Source organism: Raphanus sativus, chromosome 5 (assembly GCF_000801105.2).
Source record: "Raphanus sativus cultivar WK10039 chromosome 5, ASM80110v3, whole genome shotgun sequence".
NCBI classification, from domain to species: Eukaryota; Viridiplantae; Streptophyta; class Magnoliopsida; order Brassicales; family Brassicaceae; genus Raphanus; species Raphanus sativus.
Window position 1 is genome coordinate 22,499,299 of NC_079515.1, and position 18,263 is coordinate 22,517,561.

Below are 18,263 nucleotides of genomic sequence, written 5' to 3' on the forward strand. Positions count from 1 at the left end.
AAAATAGAAATCATATTTGATACTATAATTTATTTTCAAAGTAACTGAAAACTCGTTAAGAAAAAAAAAGAATTTTTTTTTGTCAAACTGAAAACTCTAAAAATCCATTTTTTGTGGAACATGAATATTGTCTAACACCAATAATAAATATATTTCATTATTTTCTTTATTTTTAGAAAACAAACAAAAGAACTAAAAATTGTGTGTTTTACTCATTTAACCCCCCTCGTAAATAGATAAAAAAAGGGGGTAAAACCTGATTCTTCCGTCATCTTCACCGTGCGTTCGGCGGCTGACGTTTACACTATAACATTTAGCAAAAGGGGTTTTAGAGATTTAGGGTTTTACCGAGGAGCGGCCGAGAGAGAGAGAGAGAGAGAGAGAGAGAGAGAGAGAGAGAGAGAGAGAGAGAGAGATGGGGAAGAGCGAGAAGACGACGCTAGGGAGATCACTGGTAAAGCACCACAACCATATGATTCAAGAATCGAAAGACAAAGGAAAGTACTACAAGAATCTCCAGAAGAAGGTTCTCGAATCCGTCACCGAGGTCAGCGACATCGACGCCATCATCGAGCAGGCAGAGGAGGCCGAGCGTCTTTTCACCATCAATCACAGCAACACCACTCCTCTCCCCATCAATCTGTATAATTAATAACTCTTCTCTTCTCTTTTTGAGCTTTTTGAGATTCTTAGGACTTGAGTTGAGTCCTTGTCAGTTGCCTTGTTTCAAAGTCCCTCTCTTTTTTAGCTGAACTTTGCAGTGATTATTATCCTTTTGAGCTCTGTTTTGTTGACATCTTAGAAATTGCGATGATTTTTGGTTTTGTAATGGTGATTGTTAAGCTGTAATAAGACTTTTCTCTAATGCCTTTTTTTTTTTATTAAATCTTGTTAACAGAGATACGAGTTCTAGCTCAAGTACTAGAGCAGCTGAAGAATGGAGAGAGCAGCAGAAGATAGAGGAGGCTTTACACGCTAGTAGTCTTCAAGTTCCTCGAAGGTACGTCCGTTTTTTATTCTCTTGTTCAATCATTTATCCATTTCACAGCTCTGAGATTGAGTTTTGAGTATTATTTTCTTTATCTTCAGACCTCCTTGGACACCAGAAATGTCAGTGGAAGAACTTGATGCTAATGAAAAACAAGCTTTTCTGAACTGGCGTCGGATGCTTGTGAGGTTAGCTTCCTTTTTTTTTGTGTGTGTTCTTCATCCCAGTGACTCTTACTTCTCCGGTGTGTTTCGTATAGAGAAACCAATTTCTGTTGCTGAAATGTTTGTTAGTGATATAACTAGATGGGAAAGTTCAGTCAGTTTCTGTAAAGTACAATGCTTTCATTGATAAAGTTGATGTATATTACTGAAATGGTCGAACGGAGAAAACGTTCAAATAAACTTCATTTTTGCTGTTATGGATATAATGTGTGTATATTTTGTTTCAACACTTTCTAAGTTGAAGTAATTTGGCAACATTCGGTAAATAGGCTTTGTTCAGTTACTCGGCTTCTAACATAAGATGTCGTTTCTTTTACTATATTTGGTTGGTTTCATTATGTCCACTTTTCTATGTGGCTCATTGCCATGGCTTCTTATAAATGCTTATTTGTTTTCCTGTATTTGTGTATAGGCTAGAGGAAAATGAAAAGCTTGTGTTGACTCCATTCGAAAAGAACCTCGATATCTGGAGACAGCTTTGGCGAGTGCTTGAACGTAGTGATTTGGTAAGTCTCTGGCAAAGTGTATTTAACCCTCTCATTATACTCCTTTGTTTATTAATTCATATCTCTTTTTTCCAGATTGTTATGGTAGTTGATGCTAGAGATCCACTGTTTTACCGTTGCCCTGATCTTGAGGTATTACATCCTCTCCCAACTTTAAACCCATCTGGCACCGTATCCCCCTGATCTTTATCATTTACTTCGAGATTCATCCTGACACAGGCATATGCTAGAGAGATTGACGAGCATAAGAAAATCATGCTTCTAGTTAACAAGGCGGATCTTTTGCCTCCTTACGTCAGGTAAGCAAGCCTTTTGTGCCTTGCTACTTTACCTCATAGATTTTATCATCTTCTGACCAAGTATTTTACTTCTTGACATATCTGTAGGGAGAAATGGGCAGAATATTTTCGCGTCAACAACATCCTCTTCGTCTTCTGGTCAGCCATGGCCGCTACAGCTGCCCTCGAAGGGAAAGTCCTGAAAGAGCAATGGAGAAAACCCGATAACTTTGACACGACTGAAGATCCTGAAGTTGTGATATGTGGCAGGGACGAGCTGTTGGGACGGTTACAGTTTGAGGCTCAAGAGATTGTCAGAGCAAGAAGAAACTCTAGAACAGAATCATCGACTGTTGAGTCTCAACGTGAGAATGCTGTGGTTGGATTTGTAGGGTACCCAAACGTGGGAAAGAGTTCAACAATCAACGCATTGGTTGGTCAGAAGCGAACAGGTGTGACATCTACACCAGGGAAAACAAAGCATTTTCAGACATTGATCATCTCTGATGAGCTCATGCTATGCGACTGTCCTGGTTTAGTCTTCCCTTCGTTCTCAAGCTCCAGATACGAGATGATCACATGCGGTGTACTTCCTATCGACAGAATGACGGAACACCGTGAAGCTATCCAGGTGGTGGCGGACAAGGTCCCTCGCCATGTGATCGAGAGTGTTTACAACATCTCTCTTCCCAAACCCAAAACCTACGAGCGTCAGTCCCGTCCGCCTTTCGCTGCAGAGGTTCTTAGAGCTTACTGTGCTTCTCGTGGCTACGTTGCCTCTAGTGGACTACCTGATGAAACCAAAGCAGCGAGGCAGATTCTGAAAGATTACTTGGGAGGTAAGCTGCCGCATTTTGCAATGCCGCCTGGGATGAGTGAAGAGGATACTAGTCCAGGAACTGGTTCAGATTCTGAAGAAGGTTCAGATGATGAGGAAGAAGGCGAGCAAGTTCCTGGTATTGAAGATGTGCTGGATGATTTGAGCTCGTTTGATCTGGCGAATGGGCTTGCGTCTTCTAAGAAAGTGAGGGTGAAGAAGGAAACAGCGTCTCATAAACAGCACAAGAAGCCTCAGAGGAAGAAGGATAGGAACTGGAGAGTAAAGAACTCAGAGGATGGTGATGGTATGCCTCTGGTTAGAGTTTTTCAGAAACCGGCTAACACTGGGCCTCTCACTATGCGTTGATTACCATCAAATGTAGTCACTCCGAGCAAAACATGCAATGTTCCAAAGTTTATGTGATGGTGTATTATCAAACTAAGATACTTAAAAGTTTATTTTTTATTTTTAATTTATTAAAGTTTTGTTAGTTCTTGTTAATTAAGAGCTTTTTGTACTACAATTTTGCTCGATATAGATTATGGTTTTGATTAGTAACATGAGTTATATTTGATTTATTTTTAATTATTGATAAAACTGAATTGGAATCCACATCTTTGTTTGTTTTTAATACTCTTTTTTTTTGTCAACGTTTGTTTTTAATACTCTATTTCATTTTAGTTATTGTTTAGATTTATTTACACAAATTAAGAAAATATTTAATTTTGTATATTTTTAAAAGTAAAATATCATTAATTATTCATTTAATCATATTTCAACCAATAAAAAATAAGTTAAAAATATCATTAATAACTTTTGAATTGAAATTGGAATGCTAAAAAAATTACTCCATCCGTTTCATTATACATGTCGTTCTAGACTTCGACACACTAATTAATAAAATATTTATGTTTGTATATTTACTAGATAAAAACATCATTACCAATACACCTAACCATACTTCAACCAATAGAAAATAGCTTATATTAAAAAGTCAATAAATTTTACATTAAAATCATAAAACGACACTTATTTTGAAACAATTTTTTGTTCTAAAACGACATCTAATTCGAAACGGAAAGAGTACTCTACAATGACAATAAAACTAAAGGAATGTTGAATTAATTATCTCATGTATTTTTTAGAACTTATTCGACAAAAAGTCAAAAAAAATATTTAAACAAATACATATATTTTACAGTAAATTGAGCACATAATCTATATATTTTATCACATTTTGCATCAAGTTATAACATGGGTTATAATTCAACTAAGAGACTATATACAATCAAAATATGTTAAGTTTAAAATGTTGGCTATGAAAATTTTGGCTTTAAAGTTATGGCTGTTGTAAAAAGTAAAAACATATTGAAATTGATGAAGCATATATCCAAATCAAAAAATTATAAAATCATAAAAATAAAGTAGAAAATGAATACTAAAAGTTTTAAAAAAAATCATAATAACAGAACAGAATATCTGTTATTTCATTTATTGGTTTGGATAACAAACAAATAATTGCGAGAGAGGAGAGAGAGAGAGAGAAACTCTATTTAACAAAAAGAAAAAAGAAAATAGAGAGACGAATTTCGTTTTCCCGGATTCCGCGAATGTCTGCTTCGTTTTAATTTCCCTGGAAAAAATAAACAGTTTCTGTATTTGTTCTTCTAATAAGGTCGAGGATCTCACCGGAGAAAAGCTAGCTAGGGTTTCGATTTAATCTCGGGAACTGCACAGATGTTGATCAGATATTCCGTTCTGTAGCTGGATCCATCTAATTACTTAGATTTACTTTTTCTTTTTCCTCTTTCCTCATTAGATTGATAACACAATGGATGAAGAAGATTCGTCTATGCTCCCCGAGACCGATCAAGATCGGGACTCCCAACCCCAATCTCCCTTGCCTATGGAAAGGGAGGCGGCTCAAGACGAATCACCACCGGCGGATTCCGGATCGGCGGTGACTCCTGACCCGACGAGTCCCCAAGAGCAGCAGCCGCCGCAAGTCGTCGGTCCGAGGTGTGCGCCGACGTACTCGGTGGTGGATGCTTTGATGGATAAAAAGGAAGATGGGCCTGGGCCTAGGTGCGGCCACACGCTGACGGCTGTCCCTGCGGTTGGCGAGGAAGGGACGCCTGGTTACATTGGTCCCCGTCTTGTCTTGTTTGGTGGTGCCACGGCTCTTGAGGGTAACTCTGGTGGCACCGGGACTCCGACTTCAGCTACTCCAAGTGCCGGCATCCGTATGTCTTTTGCTTGCCTCAGTTGTTATCAAGTTAAAGTTGCAACCTTTGTGAGATTGGCAAAGGCAATAACTTGGTGTAGTAGCTGGAAATGACATTGGATGTTAGAATAGTAGTATTAGCCAATGTTTAGAAATCACTAGTCGGTGGTTACGCACTTTATAAAGCCATTATTGTTTAATCGTAGACCGATTTTTTGAATCGTTTCGTTAATACCTGATATACGGACCCGATTTTTAGAACACTGGTATTAGTAGTACTTAGATCTTGGATCTGTAATTCCATTAGTTTACTTATAGATTCTATGTTATAGCTCTTGCTGAGTTTTGAGGTTCCTAGAGTTTCGCGGTTGTTATATATAATTAGGGTGTTCTTTTTCTGTGCAGGGCTAGCTGGAGCAACTGCTGATGTTCATTGTTATGATGTTCTTTCTAATAAGTGGACTAGGTGAGCATAATTTCTTTGTTTTGTTTTCCTATATAACTGCATGAGATACTGTCCTTTTTTTATATGTTTGGATCCTAGTTGATTTGATGAAATGAGGTTACAGGCTTACACCATTTGGAGAACCACCAACCCCAAGAGCCGCGCATGTTGCAACTGCAGTCGGGACTATGGTAGTTATTCAGGTAGGGGGAAAACAATGCTATTATAAGCTTATCAATTGAAGATGGTCATTTTCCCTCAGCTTTGGAAAGTGCTTCTGAATGTTCTATCTGGTGCAGGGTGGAATTGGTCCTGCTGGTTTATCGGCCGAAGACCTTCACGTTCTTGATCTCACTCAACAACGGCCACGATGGCACAGGTTTGAAAATAAACCCGCCACTAGTGAACAGAGTTGTTGTTCAGGGTATAAGCTATATACTTTGTGTCTTGATATAAGCTATGTGCTCTATCCAGGGTTGTTGTTCAGGGTCCTGGACCAGGACCGCGTTATGGACATGTTATGGCACTTGTGGGACAAAGGTATCTCATGGCAATTGGTGGAAATGATGGTATGCATTTTTCAACGTTTGCTTATCTCAGTATATTATGTTGGAGCATTATATTCTCCTTAAAGGTCCTCATTCTGAACCTTTTATTAAACCATTAGGAAAACGTCCACTCGCTGATGTATGGGCCTTGGATACTGCCGCCAAGCCTTATGAATGGCGTAAGTTGGAACCAGAAGGAGAAGGTCCACCTCCCTGCATGTAAGTTTGATTACATTCTTTTATAATTGTGTGATTTGCACTGGAGTACTAATGTATTTGATATTTGTACGTTGTACCTAGGTATGCAACTGCAAGTGCGCGATCCGATGGTCTTCTTCTCCTCTGTGGTGGAAGAGATGCAAATAGTGTGGTAAGTGTGATTTTAAATTTTTTGGCTTCTGCGTTGTTGTGAGATGTGAATTGGACTAAGAGAATTAGCAAATTGAAGTATTATATTTCTTCCCAACTAAAAATTTAGCTGCAATGAAGAGGAGGATGTACCTCCACTCTGCAAAATAAATTAAACAAGAGTTTGTGTTTAAACACACTCTAAAGTATAACAAGCTTAACTTCTATCCAAGACTTTGTGAAGCCTCTACGAAAGAAAACGAACTATAACTTCTGTTGTCATCAAAGAAAAGATATTAGCAGTTAGTTGTTTATTGATGACCTTTATTTTGAGAAGTTGTCAAATTTGGGTAGAGTAAAATTTGAAACTCAGTGAACTGCCTTGGTCTTGAATGCTTGACTTGTTTTTTTTTTTCAATTGATAGCCTCTAGCCAGTGCATATGGACTTGCTAAGCACAGAGATGGACGTTGGGAATGGGCCATAGCCCCTGGTGTTTCACCATCTGCTAGATATCAGCATGCAGCAGTATGGAATTCGTACTCTTTAGATCTCTTATCTGGCCTCATCAGAATAATTAAACTGTTTGATGGCTTATCTAGGTCTTCGTAAATGCAAGACTTCATGTGTCCGGTGGGGCACTTGGTGGTGGACGCATGGTTGAAGACTCATCCAGTGTTGCAGGTTAGCAAACAACAAGATGCAATTTGAATATCTGATCTGATGTTTGTGTTGTTGGATGGTCCATGAGGCAATACTTATGTTTCCTTGATAATAGGTGTACCATGTTTAGTCTTCGTTACGCCATTGTTGAAATGTTTCTCACGTGTAAACGAAAGCTGTATAAAAGAATATGCTGTTATATTAGTGCCAATTGAGGTTGTTTTGGCAATAAAAGTATCACTTAAGCCTTTTAGCCATAGTTGAAATGTGTCATTTATAGCCGAGAGCTGTTCATAATTGTTTTATACTAATATGTGCACTGAGTGGACCTACAGTTTTCTGATTATTTAACCTATTGTCTTTGTACAGTCTTGGATACTGCAGCAGGTGTATGGTGTGATACGAAATCAGTTGTTACTAGTCCTAGAACTGGCAGGTACAGTGCCGATGCAGCTGGTGGTGATGCTTCTGTTGAGCTCACTAGGCGTTGCAGGCATGCCGCTGCTGCAGTTGGTGATTTGATATTTATCTATGGCGGTTTACGTGGAGGTAAGGAGAAAAGCTAGGCAAGACTTAATTCGATATTTCGATGTACCTATGATGTTCTGATAGTTGTTAAATTTCACAATTTCCTGTGCATGCTTCTCTATGAGGAGGACTGATTTCTGTGATTGGATTTTTCATTGAATGTGGCACAATATACATCGTATTGCCCGTTTGTGACACTGTAGAGTTGCACTTTCTTAACTAGGTTTTGTTTTCTTTTTACAAATCTGAGAGATCATATCAGGATTTCTAGTTTTGGATTTCTCCAAAAGTTAGCTCTCTCCGTCTTGTAATCTGTTGCACCATTTTAATTTCAAAAGATGGCATCACAACAACTTAACTATCTATTGTTGATACTTTAGGGGTTTTACTCGATGGCCTATTGGTTGCTGAGGATCTTTCGGCTGCGGAAACAACATATGCTGCTTCTCATGCTGCTGCTGCTGCAGCAACAAATTCGCCGCCAGGTCGGCTACCTGGAAGGTATGGTTTTTCAGACGAAAGAAATAGGGAGTTATCTGATTCAGCCACCGATGGTGCTGTTGTGTTGGGAAGCCCTGTTGCACCCCCCGTAAATGGTGATATGTATACTGATATAAGCTCTGAAAATGCAGTACTTCCAGGAACTCGGTTAGCCAACTTCTTTAAATAGTAATATATCTTTTTTTGTATTGTTAACACGGTGATGTATTTAGTGACGAATATCTAATACAACTTTGTAGGAGAACAAGCAAGGGTGTGGAGTATCTTGTTGAAGCATCGGCGGCAGAAGCTGAGGCGATCAGTGCTACGTTGGCTGCTGCCAAGGCTCGGCAGGTCAATGGTGAAGTTGAGCTCCCAGATAGTGGTGGAGAAACTTCACCTAGTGGGACACCTACGTTTTCGCTAAAGCCAGATTCTACGGGATCAATCGGTGTTACTCCTGCAGGAATTCGTCTTCATCATAGAGCCGTGAGTGCCGCCCTTATTGTTTTGAGTAACATCTAAAGTCTTGAAATATATTTCTAATACCATGTTCCTTCATTTACTAGTAATTCTTACTGAGAGTTTCACGAGAAATGCATTTTTGGTTTATAATGGTTCTGGTACTATGTCATTAGGTGGTGGTTGCTGCAGAAACTGGTGGCGCCTTGGGTGGAATGGTTAGACAATTGTCTATTGATCAATTTGAAAATGAGGGACGACGTGTCAGTTATGGGACACCAGAAAGTGCAACTGCAGCAAGGAAATTATTAGATCGACAAATGTCAATCAATAGTGTTCCTAAGAAGGTAAAGATGTTTGTTCTCCACATGAAGTATTGCAATAAAATCTTGTGATCCTAGACATGGATTTAAAAAATACAGTAATACATTTGTTAAAAGGGTACAAATCGTGAAATGATGCTTTCTTGGCGTGCCAATGATGAAAATTGAAAGTATGTAAGTGATATTGTAAAAGTATAGATATAAATTAACTCCTTGTTTGTGTTACGGCCAACTCATCTGTGAAGATTCCTCTGCTTCTTCTATGTTGTTCAACTGGGAATTGGGTGTCTAATGTCTAAAGCTTCACTTAGTAGTTTGCCAAGTGCCTGATCGGGAGCTTCTAATGAACTCTTTTTTTTTTTACTTATGTGTGAATAGGTGATAGCTCATCTTCTGAAGCCTCGTGGGTGGAAGCCTCCAGTTCGACGCCAGTTTTTCCTAGATTGCAATGAAATAGCTGATCTTTGTGATAGTGCAGAACGTATCTTCTCTAGTGAACCAACTGTATTACAACTTAAAGCTCCTATCAAAATATTTGGTGATCTGCATGGACAGTTTGGGGATCTTATGCGCCTTTTTGATGAATATGGTTCACCATCTACAGCTGGAGACATTTCGTAAGTGCACCGCTAAAAATTCTGACATCATTGGCCGCGACTGCTTTTTCTTTTGATCTCTTTACTGAGACATTACTCATTCTGTTGTATAATTGTCAGATACATCGATTACCTCTTCTTAGGGGACTATGTTGATCGGGGTCAACACAGTCTAGAAGTAATCTCCCTTCTTCTTGCGTTAAAGGTAGCTCTAAGCGTATTATGTTAGTTTTGACTTGCTACGGGTGTTCTAGTTGCTTGACCGTACATGGTTTGACATTCTAGTCTCGTTACTGCAGGTTGAGTACCAGCATAACGTACACTTAATTCGGGGAAACCACGAAGCTGCGGATATTAATGCCCTTTTTGGCTTCCGAATAGAGTGTATTGAGCGAATGGTAATGTGTTCTGCTTTTAAATCTCTCGTTTCCATTCCATGTTTAGTTGTCTCATACTGTGGTTGCTTTGCAGGGTGAACGTGATGGAATCTGGGTGTGGCACCGAATAAACCGTTTGTTTAATTGGCTACCTCTGGCTGCATCGATTGAGAAGAAAATTATATGTATGCATGGGGGTATTGGTCGTTCTATAAATCATGTGGAGCAGATTGAGAACATTCAACGTCCAATTACAATGGACGCTGGCTCCATTGTGCTCATGGATTTATTATGGTCAGTACATGTCCTTTGTAGGTTGTTCATGCTATTCCTTTGGTTGAAGTCTTACTAGTTTATTAATTTGGAATTTGTTTAGGTCGGATCCGACTGAAAATGACAGTGTTGAAGGTTTAAGGCCCAATGCTAGAGGCCCTGGATTGGTTACTTTTGGGGTGAGTAATTTTCTTTTGTTTCAAATTTATACGGTGTCTGAAAGTCTGTTTTTGTCTTCCTTGAATTCCCAGTAACTTACCATATGAAGACGTGTTTATTACTTTTTTTACCTGTACTGTTATTGATCAAGACTTGGTAAATGCAGCCTGACCGAGTGATGGAGTTTTGCAACAACAATGATCTGCAATTAATTGTGCGTGCACACGAATGCGTGATGGATGGATTTGAGCGTTTTGCTCAGGGGCATTTGATAACTCTCTTTTCCGCTACAAACTATTGTGGTATGTGCATGGACTCACTAGTGCCAAAAAACTGATCAGATAGCGTGATGTGACTATATATATATATATATATATGTTTGGTTAGTAACCTTAGACTAACCTCAGGTACTGCAAACAATGCTGGGGCTATCTTGGTATTGGGGAGAGATCTTGTAGTTGTCCCTAAGCTCATTCATCCGTTACCTCCAGCAATTTCATCAACTGAAGCACCAGAAGGACATACAGAAGACACATGGATGCAGGTTGCCATTGATTCACTTAAGTACATTCATAGTTTGACATGAAAATTGGTACTTAGCATGGTATTGGCCTTCTTTTTTTTTTTTTGTGCAGGAGCTGAACGCAAATAGGCCAGCGACACCAACCAGAGGACGTCCACAAACAGCAAATGACAAAGGAGGTTCTTTGGCTTGGATGTAAGGTTAGACGAAGAGGCACTCGTGCACATACATAACCGCAACCAAAACACTTGTAACGTCCTATGCCGTCTGGTGTTCCTCTTGTGTTTTTTTTGTACAGAAAAGATGAGCAATAGACGAAAGGGTAGAGAAGTCAGTTTTGGTTGGTGGTTTAGTAGTGATTTGTAGAGTTTTATTCGTTCGGGCTTTGTTGGTCCTCTCTTTCAAAATCTTGTTTTCTTTTTTTTGGTTACCTTCTTCTTGTTTTGGTTTGTGGTATAGTTTCTTGGCGAGTGGGATACGAGTTATTAGAATGGTAATGGTCGACGTACAATCATCCGTATTAGGGTGTGTATTAGTTGAGGATTGGCACTACTGTCTTTTTTTCTATTTATTCTGTATCAAGTAGACGTTTGTGGCTTTTGTATTTTCTTTAAAAAAGAAACTTTCAGTTCATACATTTGTAACGTTTGTGTTTATATAATATCAAGATACGAGACTATTTAAACTTTAGCAATATGTTTATGAATATCCAACGCAAGTGACTTATGAATATATAAAATACCAATGATTACATTTTACCGGCAAAATGAGAAGAAAAAGGAGTATACGAAATGATACATATTACAATCATTCAAAACTACAAAGACCCAACCAAATGGTTTCCTAATGCTGACTTCCATGAATACTTGCTTTTATTCGTTATCATTGCCAAATTCCCACCAGGCTACCACTGCGCCTTATAGCTCATCCTACACAAAAATTCAGAACCATGCAAGTTATACAACTAAGATGCTTTAGCACTAGAACGCATAAACCACTTGGTTACTTACATGGTAATCGTCCATGTAATCACGTCGGTGGTGCTGCAAAACAAAACATTTATAAAGTTCACTCACTAACATTCCAGGACTAACAGAGTTAAGTAGGAGAACAAAACAACATAACTGCATTAGTCTCAATGTCTACGTACCCGTTTGTAACGATGCCTCCTGTCCCTGTGTCCATACCGGTCACCCCTCTCCTTTCGTCTACGTTCCCCTTCTTCTCGAGCTATCCGAGCTTCCTGCAGTCGTCAATTTGTATGAGATCATATGATTAAGATAAACAGAGGGAGATTTGAAAAGCAAATAAGAACTTGTTTTTGTAAAGTACAAACCTCATCTTCTCTAGCTTTTTTTTCTTTCTCAGCTTCCGCAAATAACTCCTTCTCAGACTGGTTGGTATAGCAGAGTTATACATAGCACATCAGATTACTAATAAGACATTTTCTATAATAAAAAAAAGCATGCAGAGAAACTCATTTGATTTTTTCTAAAAAGAAGATTATCCAAAGGCATGGAGAAATCTACCTCCCTGTGCTGAGCAAAATAGTCATCCACCATGCTCCTTGCATATTCCGGGTCATCACTGATCAATATATTGTCAAATATTGAACCAGCCTTTACCTGCAGTGACAACATCAATTTCTCAATCCAGCTGTGCACTAGATTATGTTGATATTTAATATTGGATGGAATTCAAGAATGATCTAGAGCTTACCTGCCATACTTCAATGCCTGCATATCTTATAGGCTTCAGAACATAAAGATCTGGATCATCTTCAAACTCTGAGAAACAAAAACAAAAACAAAAAACAGAAGCTCAAGCTTAGCATTACCAAGAAGTAATCCACCCCAAACACACAAATAACACATTACATAGAAACATGCCTGGGTTATCTATCCATGGGTTCTTCCATTTTCCCTTGTAGTTCGGGTTCTTGATTTTCTGCAGGAAAAAAAGATAATGTTTTAATAAAATGCCAAAAGGGGTAAAAGACATATTGGCCAAATCTATATATAACCACTGATGTCTGTTAAATCAAGTACCTTTGCTTTCCAAGAACCTTTGTACGCAGGATTAGGGATCATTGGAGGTTCCCAGAGACCGTTTTCTTCCTCATCCCAGTCCTCAGGCTACAAAAACAAGGAAAGAGATAAGATAATAAAACATAAAACTTAACAAAACTATCACAAACCAATGAGTTCCAACAAAAAAAAGATCATAAGACCACTACATGAAACACAACTATAAACCAATCAACTAAAGAGTACACTTTAACAGTACATACCTCTTTAGCTTTTTGGTCTGGAATTTGCCGCGGAATTGAATCAAAACCCTGTCAAAAAAAGAAAAGAATCAGTTGCATGAATCAAACTACGAGTTAACAGCATATCAGTATGTGAACTGAATAGCTTCCTCTCAGTACATATAGTGTTTACTAAACAAGTTACCTCAGGTTTGACATCCTCAGGGTCATCAATATACTCTCTGTCATCCCAGTCCACAGGCTGCAAAAATCCATTTTCACATTTTAGCAATCCACATTGTATTTAAGAAACTTTGGAAACATTACAAAGCATTCAAATAGTTTACCTTCTTTGCATTTTTAACCTTAATCTTCCTTGGAGGAAGGATGTCCCAGTCTGTGTACATACTGCCAAACTCCCTCTCTTTATTATCAACAAGGACGCTGTAAGAAGCGTCAGGCCGCAGAATAAATGTGTAGAAGTGATTTAACTTGTCTGTTTCACATTCCAAATCCTTTTTAATCGGATAGTTCTGTCCCTGATATGAGATTATAACATGAAGCTTCTTTGTCTGCGTGCCGCAGATGTCTGGTCCAAACATGAGACTGCATAGGAAAAAGGAAAGCACTAATGAGAATCCCCAAACACAACACCATCATTTTCATAAACACTAAAACCAACACTTTCATTGTTCTTTTCCACTATGGTCTCATAACTAAAACCAAGGCAACTCGAGTAAGTATGGATATAACCTTCGCTGAAAGAAGTCACTAAGGGATGATGCAAAAGATTAACCTGTAAGGAGTATCACCACCAAATTGCTTCTGGTTAACGTAGCCAGAGAGGAGCTTGATGTAAGCGCCACCACATTCTATGTCTTGTTCGATTTTGACAGAGTACTGGACAACAAGAGTCCTGTTTTTGTTGCTGAACTCTGGAATCTTTGCAGAAATTGCGTAATGCTTGGCATCATTATAGGTCTGAATGCCTAAACACAAAGAGGAAAAAATTGCAAAAGCAAAAAACTCATAAGTTTAAACCAAATAAAGATTCTATTGGCTCAAAGTCAACTTCAAAGATCAAAGGAAATAAAGTAGGCAACTCCATGCCGTTTACAAAAAAAGACAACATATAAAAAAGATCTTAAACCACTGAAGCATGATCACAGGACACAAGACATGAAAGCAGAGAGCACCAGAAACTAAGATTTAAAGTTGAAAGGGTTGACGAAAGGAAGTACCTTTATTGTCAGGATCACCGGGCCATTTACCGGCGGTGTGCTTAAAGGTTCCGGCTTTGCCTTCGTTTCTCTTCCAATCAGATAAGACCCACCTGCTTTTCCATCCACCTGAACACATCTGACTAAGTTAGAGTTGCAGAAATCTATAAATAGAAAGCCTAAAGATGGAAACTTTTTTTTTGTTTTAAAAGAGAAAGAGTGTTGTTGTGTGAGATATACTTCACCTTCGAAATGCTCCTCTAGGAAGATCTCGGAGAAAGCCAAGGGAGTAAGAGTGAGAAGAGAGAAGAGGAAGAGACAGAAAGGCTTTAGCTTGTTTTGAGTTAATCCCATTTGTTTCAGAATCTCTCTCTTTCACTCACCAATTGACATGGCTGGGGAATATTGTTTGTGGTTTGATCTTTATAAGCAGGATGAGAAGAAGGCAGAGAAACACAGTGAGAGCATTGACCCAATGAGTCGTCGTTTCCCATAATTACAATAACACCCCTTAACGTTTTGTATACTTTCTTTCGTCTTTCCGTCCAAGTCTTGTGTTTTGTTTTTTTAAGTCGTCGCATAGAATGTTCAAAGTCGTTTTTCCAGCGTAGGAAGTGGGGCAAAATCACCGATGGTTGCTTTACTTTCCTTGTCTGTCGCCATTATGATATGGTCATTAACAAAGCTTTGCCTGTGACCAAGTCCACTAATCCTGTTTAACATATTAACTATGATGTACCCTTTTTGTTTTTTTGACAATTGTTCTTGAAACACACAGAAATTCCCCTGCGATCAATTATTTTTCATTTCTTCATACAATATATCATTTTACGTATTACTAAAAATAATTAAGCTAACTATGAAAGATGGTGATGAATCATGGTTAGCTTAAATATTTTTAGTAATATTTAAAATTTGATAGTTTACATTTTTAACATTAAAATATTTTAAATGTTACCAACAAAGAATTGAGTTAGTGACTTCAACTCTTAAATGACCAACTATGAATTTACAAAATCACATGTCCAACATAATTTGGATATCAAATTAGAATGTTAATTGCTATGATTCTCCCAATTATTAGAAAACGGTAGGTAGTAGTAGGCAATTAGGCATGGACGTTTGGTATTCGATTTGGTTATTTTGGTTTTTAATTTTTAGTATTTTGGTTTTAGAGATATGTGAATCATTCATTTATCTATGAAATTTGATTCGGATCGAGTTCAATTTTTTTTTTCTGTTTCTGAATCGGTTCGGATAACAATTATAAGAACCGACAAACTAGTGTTCCGGTTCGGTTACGGTTAGAACAGTAATATTATTTATTATTGGGACAAACAATGATGTGAGTTATTTGCCTAATAGGTCCCTTGAAACAATCCCATTTACAGAATCACCCTCGCCACCAAGAGCTTTAGTAGAATCTCTTATACAAAGAGTGTGCCTGGGAGTCTACTCTAGAATTTTAGTGACCTTTGCTCCAACCTCCACTATGATCAGCTCAGATCATATGGTCAAACCCCAAACCGACGCCGTAGATGTCTTCTGGCACGAAGGAATGCTCCAACACGACGCCGTCGAAGGCGTCTTCGACACCGGAGTCAACCCCGGATTCCTCGACGTATTGGAGAAGCACCCTGAGAACGCCGACCGGGTCAGGAACATGGTTTCGATTCTCCAACGCGGTCCCATCGCTCCCTACGTCAACTGGCTCCCCGGTCGTCCCGCAATCCTCTCGGAGCTTCTAACGTTTCACACTTCAGGTAGTTTTTGAACTTTAAGGAAGACACTTTGATCTCTCTCTCTTATCTTGCATACACTCTGATAAAGGAAGACACTTTATAGACTCTGTTTTCTTGCTTACACTTGGGATAAAGGAAGAGACTTTATGGACTTTGATATCTGCTTTCTCACTTCACTCTGTTAAAAAGGAAGAGGCTTTATGGACTTTGATCTCTGTTTTGTAACATACACTCTGTTAAAGACAGAGACTTTATAGACTTTGATCTCTGTTTTTTCACTTACACGGCCTTTGTTAAAGGAAGAGACTTTATGGGAGTTTGATCTCTGTTTTATTGCATACACTATGTTCCTTGTACAGAATACATAAACAAGCTAGTGGAGGCAGATAAATCAGGAGAAAGGCGCGAGATCTCCGCAGGTACTTTCATGAGTCCAGGCTCGTGGGAAGCTGCGCTTCTTGCAGCTGGAACAACTCTATCAGCAATGCAACACATTCTTGACAGCCATGGGAAGATAGCTTATGCACTGGTTCGCCCACCAGGCCACCACTCTCAGCCTACTCAAGCTGATGGGTATTGCTTCCTCAACAACGCAGCTCTTGCCGTGAAGCTAGCATTGGATTCAGGGCGTTGCTCACGAGTTGCGGTTGTTGACATCGATGTGCACTACGGAAACGGCACAGCTGAAGGGTTTTACAGGTCTGACAAGGTTCTTACGGTGTCGCTGCATATGAACCACGGGTCGTGGGGGTCGTCTCATCCGCAGAAAGGGTCGGTTGATGAGCTTGGTGAAGATGTGGGGTTGGGTTATAACTTGAATGTTCCTTTACCTAATGGAACCGGTGACAAGGGTTATGAGTATGCGGTGAATGAGCTTGTGGTTCCTGCTGTTAGAAGGTTTGGACCTGATATGGTTGTTCTTGTTTTTGGTCAAGACGCCAGTGCTGTAAGTTCTTTCTTCCTTTTGCCCCAAAAAACATGTAGACTATCTAACACACTTAGCTCTTTGTACTGTGGGGTCTGCAGTTTGATCCTAACGGGAGACAATGCCTGACGATGAACGGATACAGAAGGATTGGGGAGATAATGAGGGCAATGGCAGAGGAGCACAGCAATGGAAGGTTGCTTATGGTGCAAGAAGGAGGGTATCATGTAACATATGCAGCCTACTGCCTCCACGCCATGCTTGAAGGCGTGCTGAAGATTCCAGAACCGCATCTACCGGATCCGGTGGCTTATTACCCTGAAGATGAAGCTGTTGCTGTTGAAGCTGTTAAGTCAATCAAAAGATACCACTCTGAATATGTTCCATTTCTCAGAGGAACTTGAAGAAGTGTGTGTGTTTTTTTTTATATATCTTGTTCCTATGTGTTGTGGAGCATAGAACCATGCAATTAAAACTGAGTTCACAAGTTTGGTTTATTCTGCCCCACTCAAATCAAGTATACTATGATTGAAAGGGACAGATTCTGGGTTTTTGTAACGTTCCATGCAGCTAAAGAATCTTTGTTACGTTCCTTGCAGTTAAAGAGTTTGGTTTGGGAAGGGACAGCTTTGGAGACCTGATTATACGCTCTATGGTTACTTTGTAGGAAGCATTATTGCCACCCCACAGTCCGACCAAAGTTCAGTTTTCTCAATATGAAGATCCTGTAGGCTTTAGAGGTTTGGGCTGTGGCCCATGGGGACAAAGTAACAATCGGCATGGATATGGGTAATTTGAAAGAAGAAAAAAGTACACTACACATACAAGAATTTGAGTAATTGAAAGAAAAAACACTTGATTTTATTTTAAAATCTTATATGTATAAAACAATTACGAAATTAACAATTATAGAAAATTTTATCCATATTTTATGATTATAAGCAAAATTGTTTTTTTTTTTGCTAAAATTTGGCAAAATTGTTGTTTTGTAAAAAAAAAAGATTGTTGTTTTGTTCGACAAACATTTTTCTAAATAAGATTTAGTAAAATTAATTATTTTGTAAAATAATCATCATTTTTTTAACAACCTATAATTATCATATTATATATCTATAGAAATATTTCTACGTAGAAATATGTTAAAAAGGACATTTCTACAATGATAAATGCTGTGGAGTTTTATTAAATTAATAGTGGAGGAGACTATGCATAATGGATCGCTTATCGAATAAATAAGTAACGAAACAAACACTCTCCCATAATCATTTTTATGATGTCATATTCTCTGAGGATACCTTCATTTGATGAATGACACATAAATCGTCAAATCATTTACTAATTTAAATATGGGAGAATTACCAATT

At 38.6% G+C, this 18,263-nt stretch overlaps 4 protein-coding genes across 4 annotated transcripts; 3 read left to right on the top strand and 1 right to left on the bottom strand.

Moving 5' to 3' along the window:
• Window positions 1-267: 267 nt before the first annotated feature.
• LOC108856769 (GTPase LSG1-2) lies at window positions 268-3,370 on the top strand. Its single transcript, XM_056986559.1, has 7 exons — window positions 268-642; window positions 899-1,000; window positions 1,090-1,176; window positions 1,625-1,718; window positions 1,794-1,850; window positions 1,938-2,017; window positions 2,105-3,370. Exons 1-7 carry the CDS (start codon window positions 416-418, stop codon window positions 3,180-3,182), a joined length of 1,725 nt encoding a protein of 574 aa, XP_056842539.1. The 5' UTR covers window positions 268-415; the 3' UTR covers window positions 3,183-3,370.
• Window positions 3,371-4,331: 961 nt separating this feature from the next.
• LOC108861990 (serine/threonine-protein phosphatase BSL2) lies at window positions 4,332-11,454 on the top strand. The gene is made up of 21 exons (XM_056986637.1): window positions 4,332-5,059; window positions 5,446-5,506; window positions 5,610-5,688; window positions 5,785-5,864; window positions 5,960-6,054; window positions 6,153-6,252; window positions 6,334-6,403; window positions 6,807-6,908; window positions 6,983-7,064; window positions 7,413-7,592; window positions 7,952-8,219; window positions 8,312-8,540; window positions 8,690-8,860; window positions 9,215-9,453; window positions 9,553-9,637; window positions 9,732-9,830; window positions 9,904-10,103; window positions 10,186-10,261; window positions 10,408-10,543; window positions 10,649-10,785; window positions 10,877-11,454. The coding sequence occupies exons 1-21, from the start codon at window positions 4,648-4,650 to the stop codon at window positions 10,961-10,963; spliced, it is 2,988 nt and encodes a 995-aa protein (XP_056842617.1). The 5' UTR covers window positions 4,332-4,647; the 3' UTR covers window positions 10,964-11,454.
• Window positions 11,455-11,470: 16 nt separating this feature from the next.
• On the bottom strand, window positions 11,471-14,635 carry LOC108861991 (calreticulin-3). Its single transcript, XM_018635995.2, has 14 exons — window positions 14,478-14,635; window positions 14,254-14,361; window positions 13,809-14,001; window positions 13,360-13,618; window positions 13,218-13,274; window positions 13,055-13,102; window positions 12,813-12,899; window positions 12,654-12,711; window positions 12,484-12,551; window positions 12,294-12,389; window positions 12,101-12,157; window positions 11,915-12,007; window positions 11,775-11,807; window positions 11,471-11,693 (listed from the first exon to the last, which is right to left on the bottom strand). Exons 1-14 carry the CDS (start codon window positions 14,584-14,586, stop codon window positions 11,682-11,684), a joined length of 1,278 nt encoding a protein of 425 aa, XP_018491497.1. The 5' UTR covers window positions 14,587-14,635; the 3' UTR covers window positions 11,471-11,681.
• A 1,041-nt stretch (window positions 14,636-15,676) lies between these two features.
• LOC108857006 (histone deacetylase 8) lies at window positions 15,677-17,497 on the top strand. The gene is made up of 3 exons (XM_018630920.2): window positions 15,677-15,995; window positions 16,334-16,920; window positions 17,001-17,497. The coding sequence occupies exons 1-3, from the start codon at window positions 15,725-15,727 to the stop codon at window positions 17,301-17,303; spliced, it is 1,161 nt and encodes a 386-aa protein (XP_018486422.1). The 5' UTR covers window positions 15,677-15,724; the 3' UTR covers window positions 17,304-17,497.
• Window positions 17,498-18,263: the final 766 nt, after the last annotated feature.

Coding starts and splice junctions, on each gene's coding strand:
- LOC108856769 (XM_056986559.1), top strand. CDS start 416: ATGGGGAAGAGCGAGAAGACGACGCTAGGGAGATCACTGGTAAAGCAC. Junction 1,719..1,793: donor TGCTTGAACGTAGTGATTTG/GTAAGTCTCTGG, acceptor TCTTTTTTCCAG/ATTGTTATGGTAGTTGATGC. Junction 1,851..1,937: donor ACCGTTGCCCTGATCTTGAG/GTATTACATCCT, acceptor ATCCTGACACAG/GCATATGCTAGAGAGATTGA.
- LOC108861990 (XM_056986637.1), top strand. CDS start 4,648: ATGGATGAAGAAGATTCGTCTATGCTCCCCGAGACCGATCAAGATCGG. Junction 8,220..8,311: donor GCAGTACTTCCAGGAACTCG/GTTAGCCAACTT, acceptor ACAACTTTGTAG/GAGAACAAGCAAGGGTGTGG. Junction 10,786..10,876: donor CAGAAGACACATGGATGCAG/GTTGCCATTGAT, acceptor TTTTTTGTGCAG/GAGCTGAACGCAAATAGGCC.
- LOC108861991 (XM_018635995.2), bottom strand. CDS start 14,586: ATGGGATTAACTCAAAACAAGCTAAAGCCTTTCTGTCTCTTCCTCTTC. Junction 13,619..13,808: donor GGTGGTGATACTCCTTACAG/GTTAATCTTTTG, acceptor TTTCCTATGCAG/TCTCATGTTTGGACCAGACA. Junction 12,900..13,054: donor CAGACCAAAAAGCTAAAGAG/GTATGTACTGTT, acceptor TTGTTTTTGTAG/CCTGAGGACTGGGATGAGGA.
- LOC108857006 (XM_018630920.2), top strand. CDS start 15,725: ATGATCAGCTCAGATCATATGGTCAAACCCCAAACCGACGCCGTAGAT. Junction 15,996..16,333: donor TCTAACGTTTCACACTTCAG/GTAGTTTTTGAA, acceptor TTCCTTGTACAG/AATACATAAACAAGCTAGTG. Junction 16,921..17,000: donor TTGGTCAAGACGCCAGTGCT/GTAAGTTCTTTC, acceptor TGGGGTCTGCAG/TTTGATCCTAACGGGAGACA.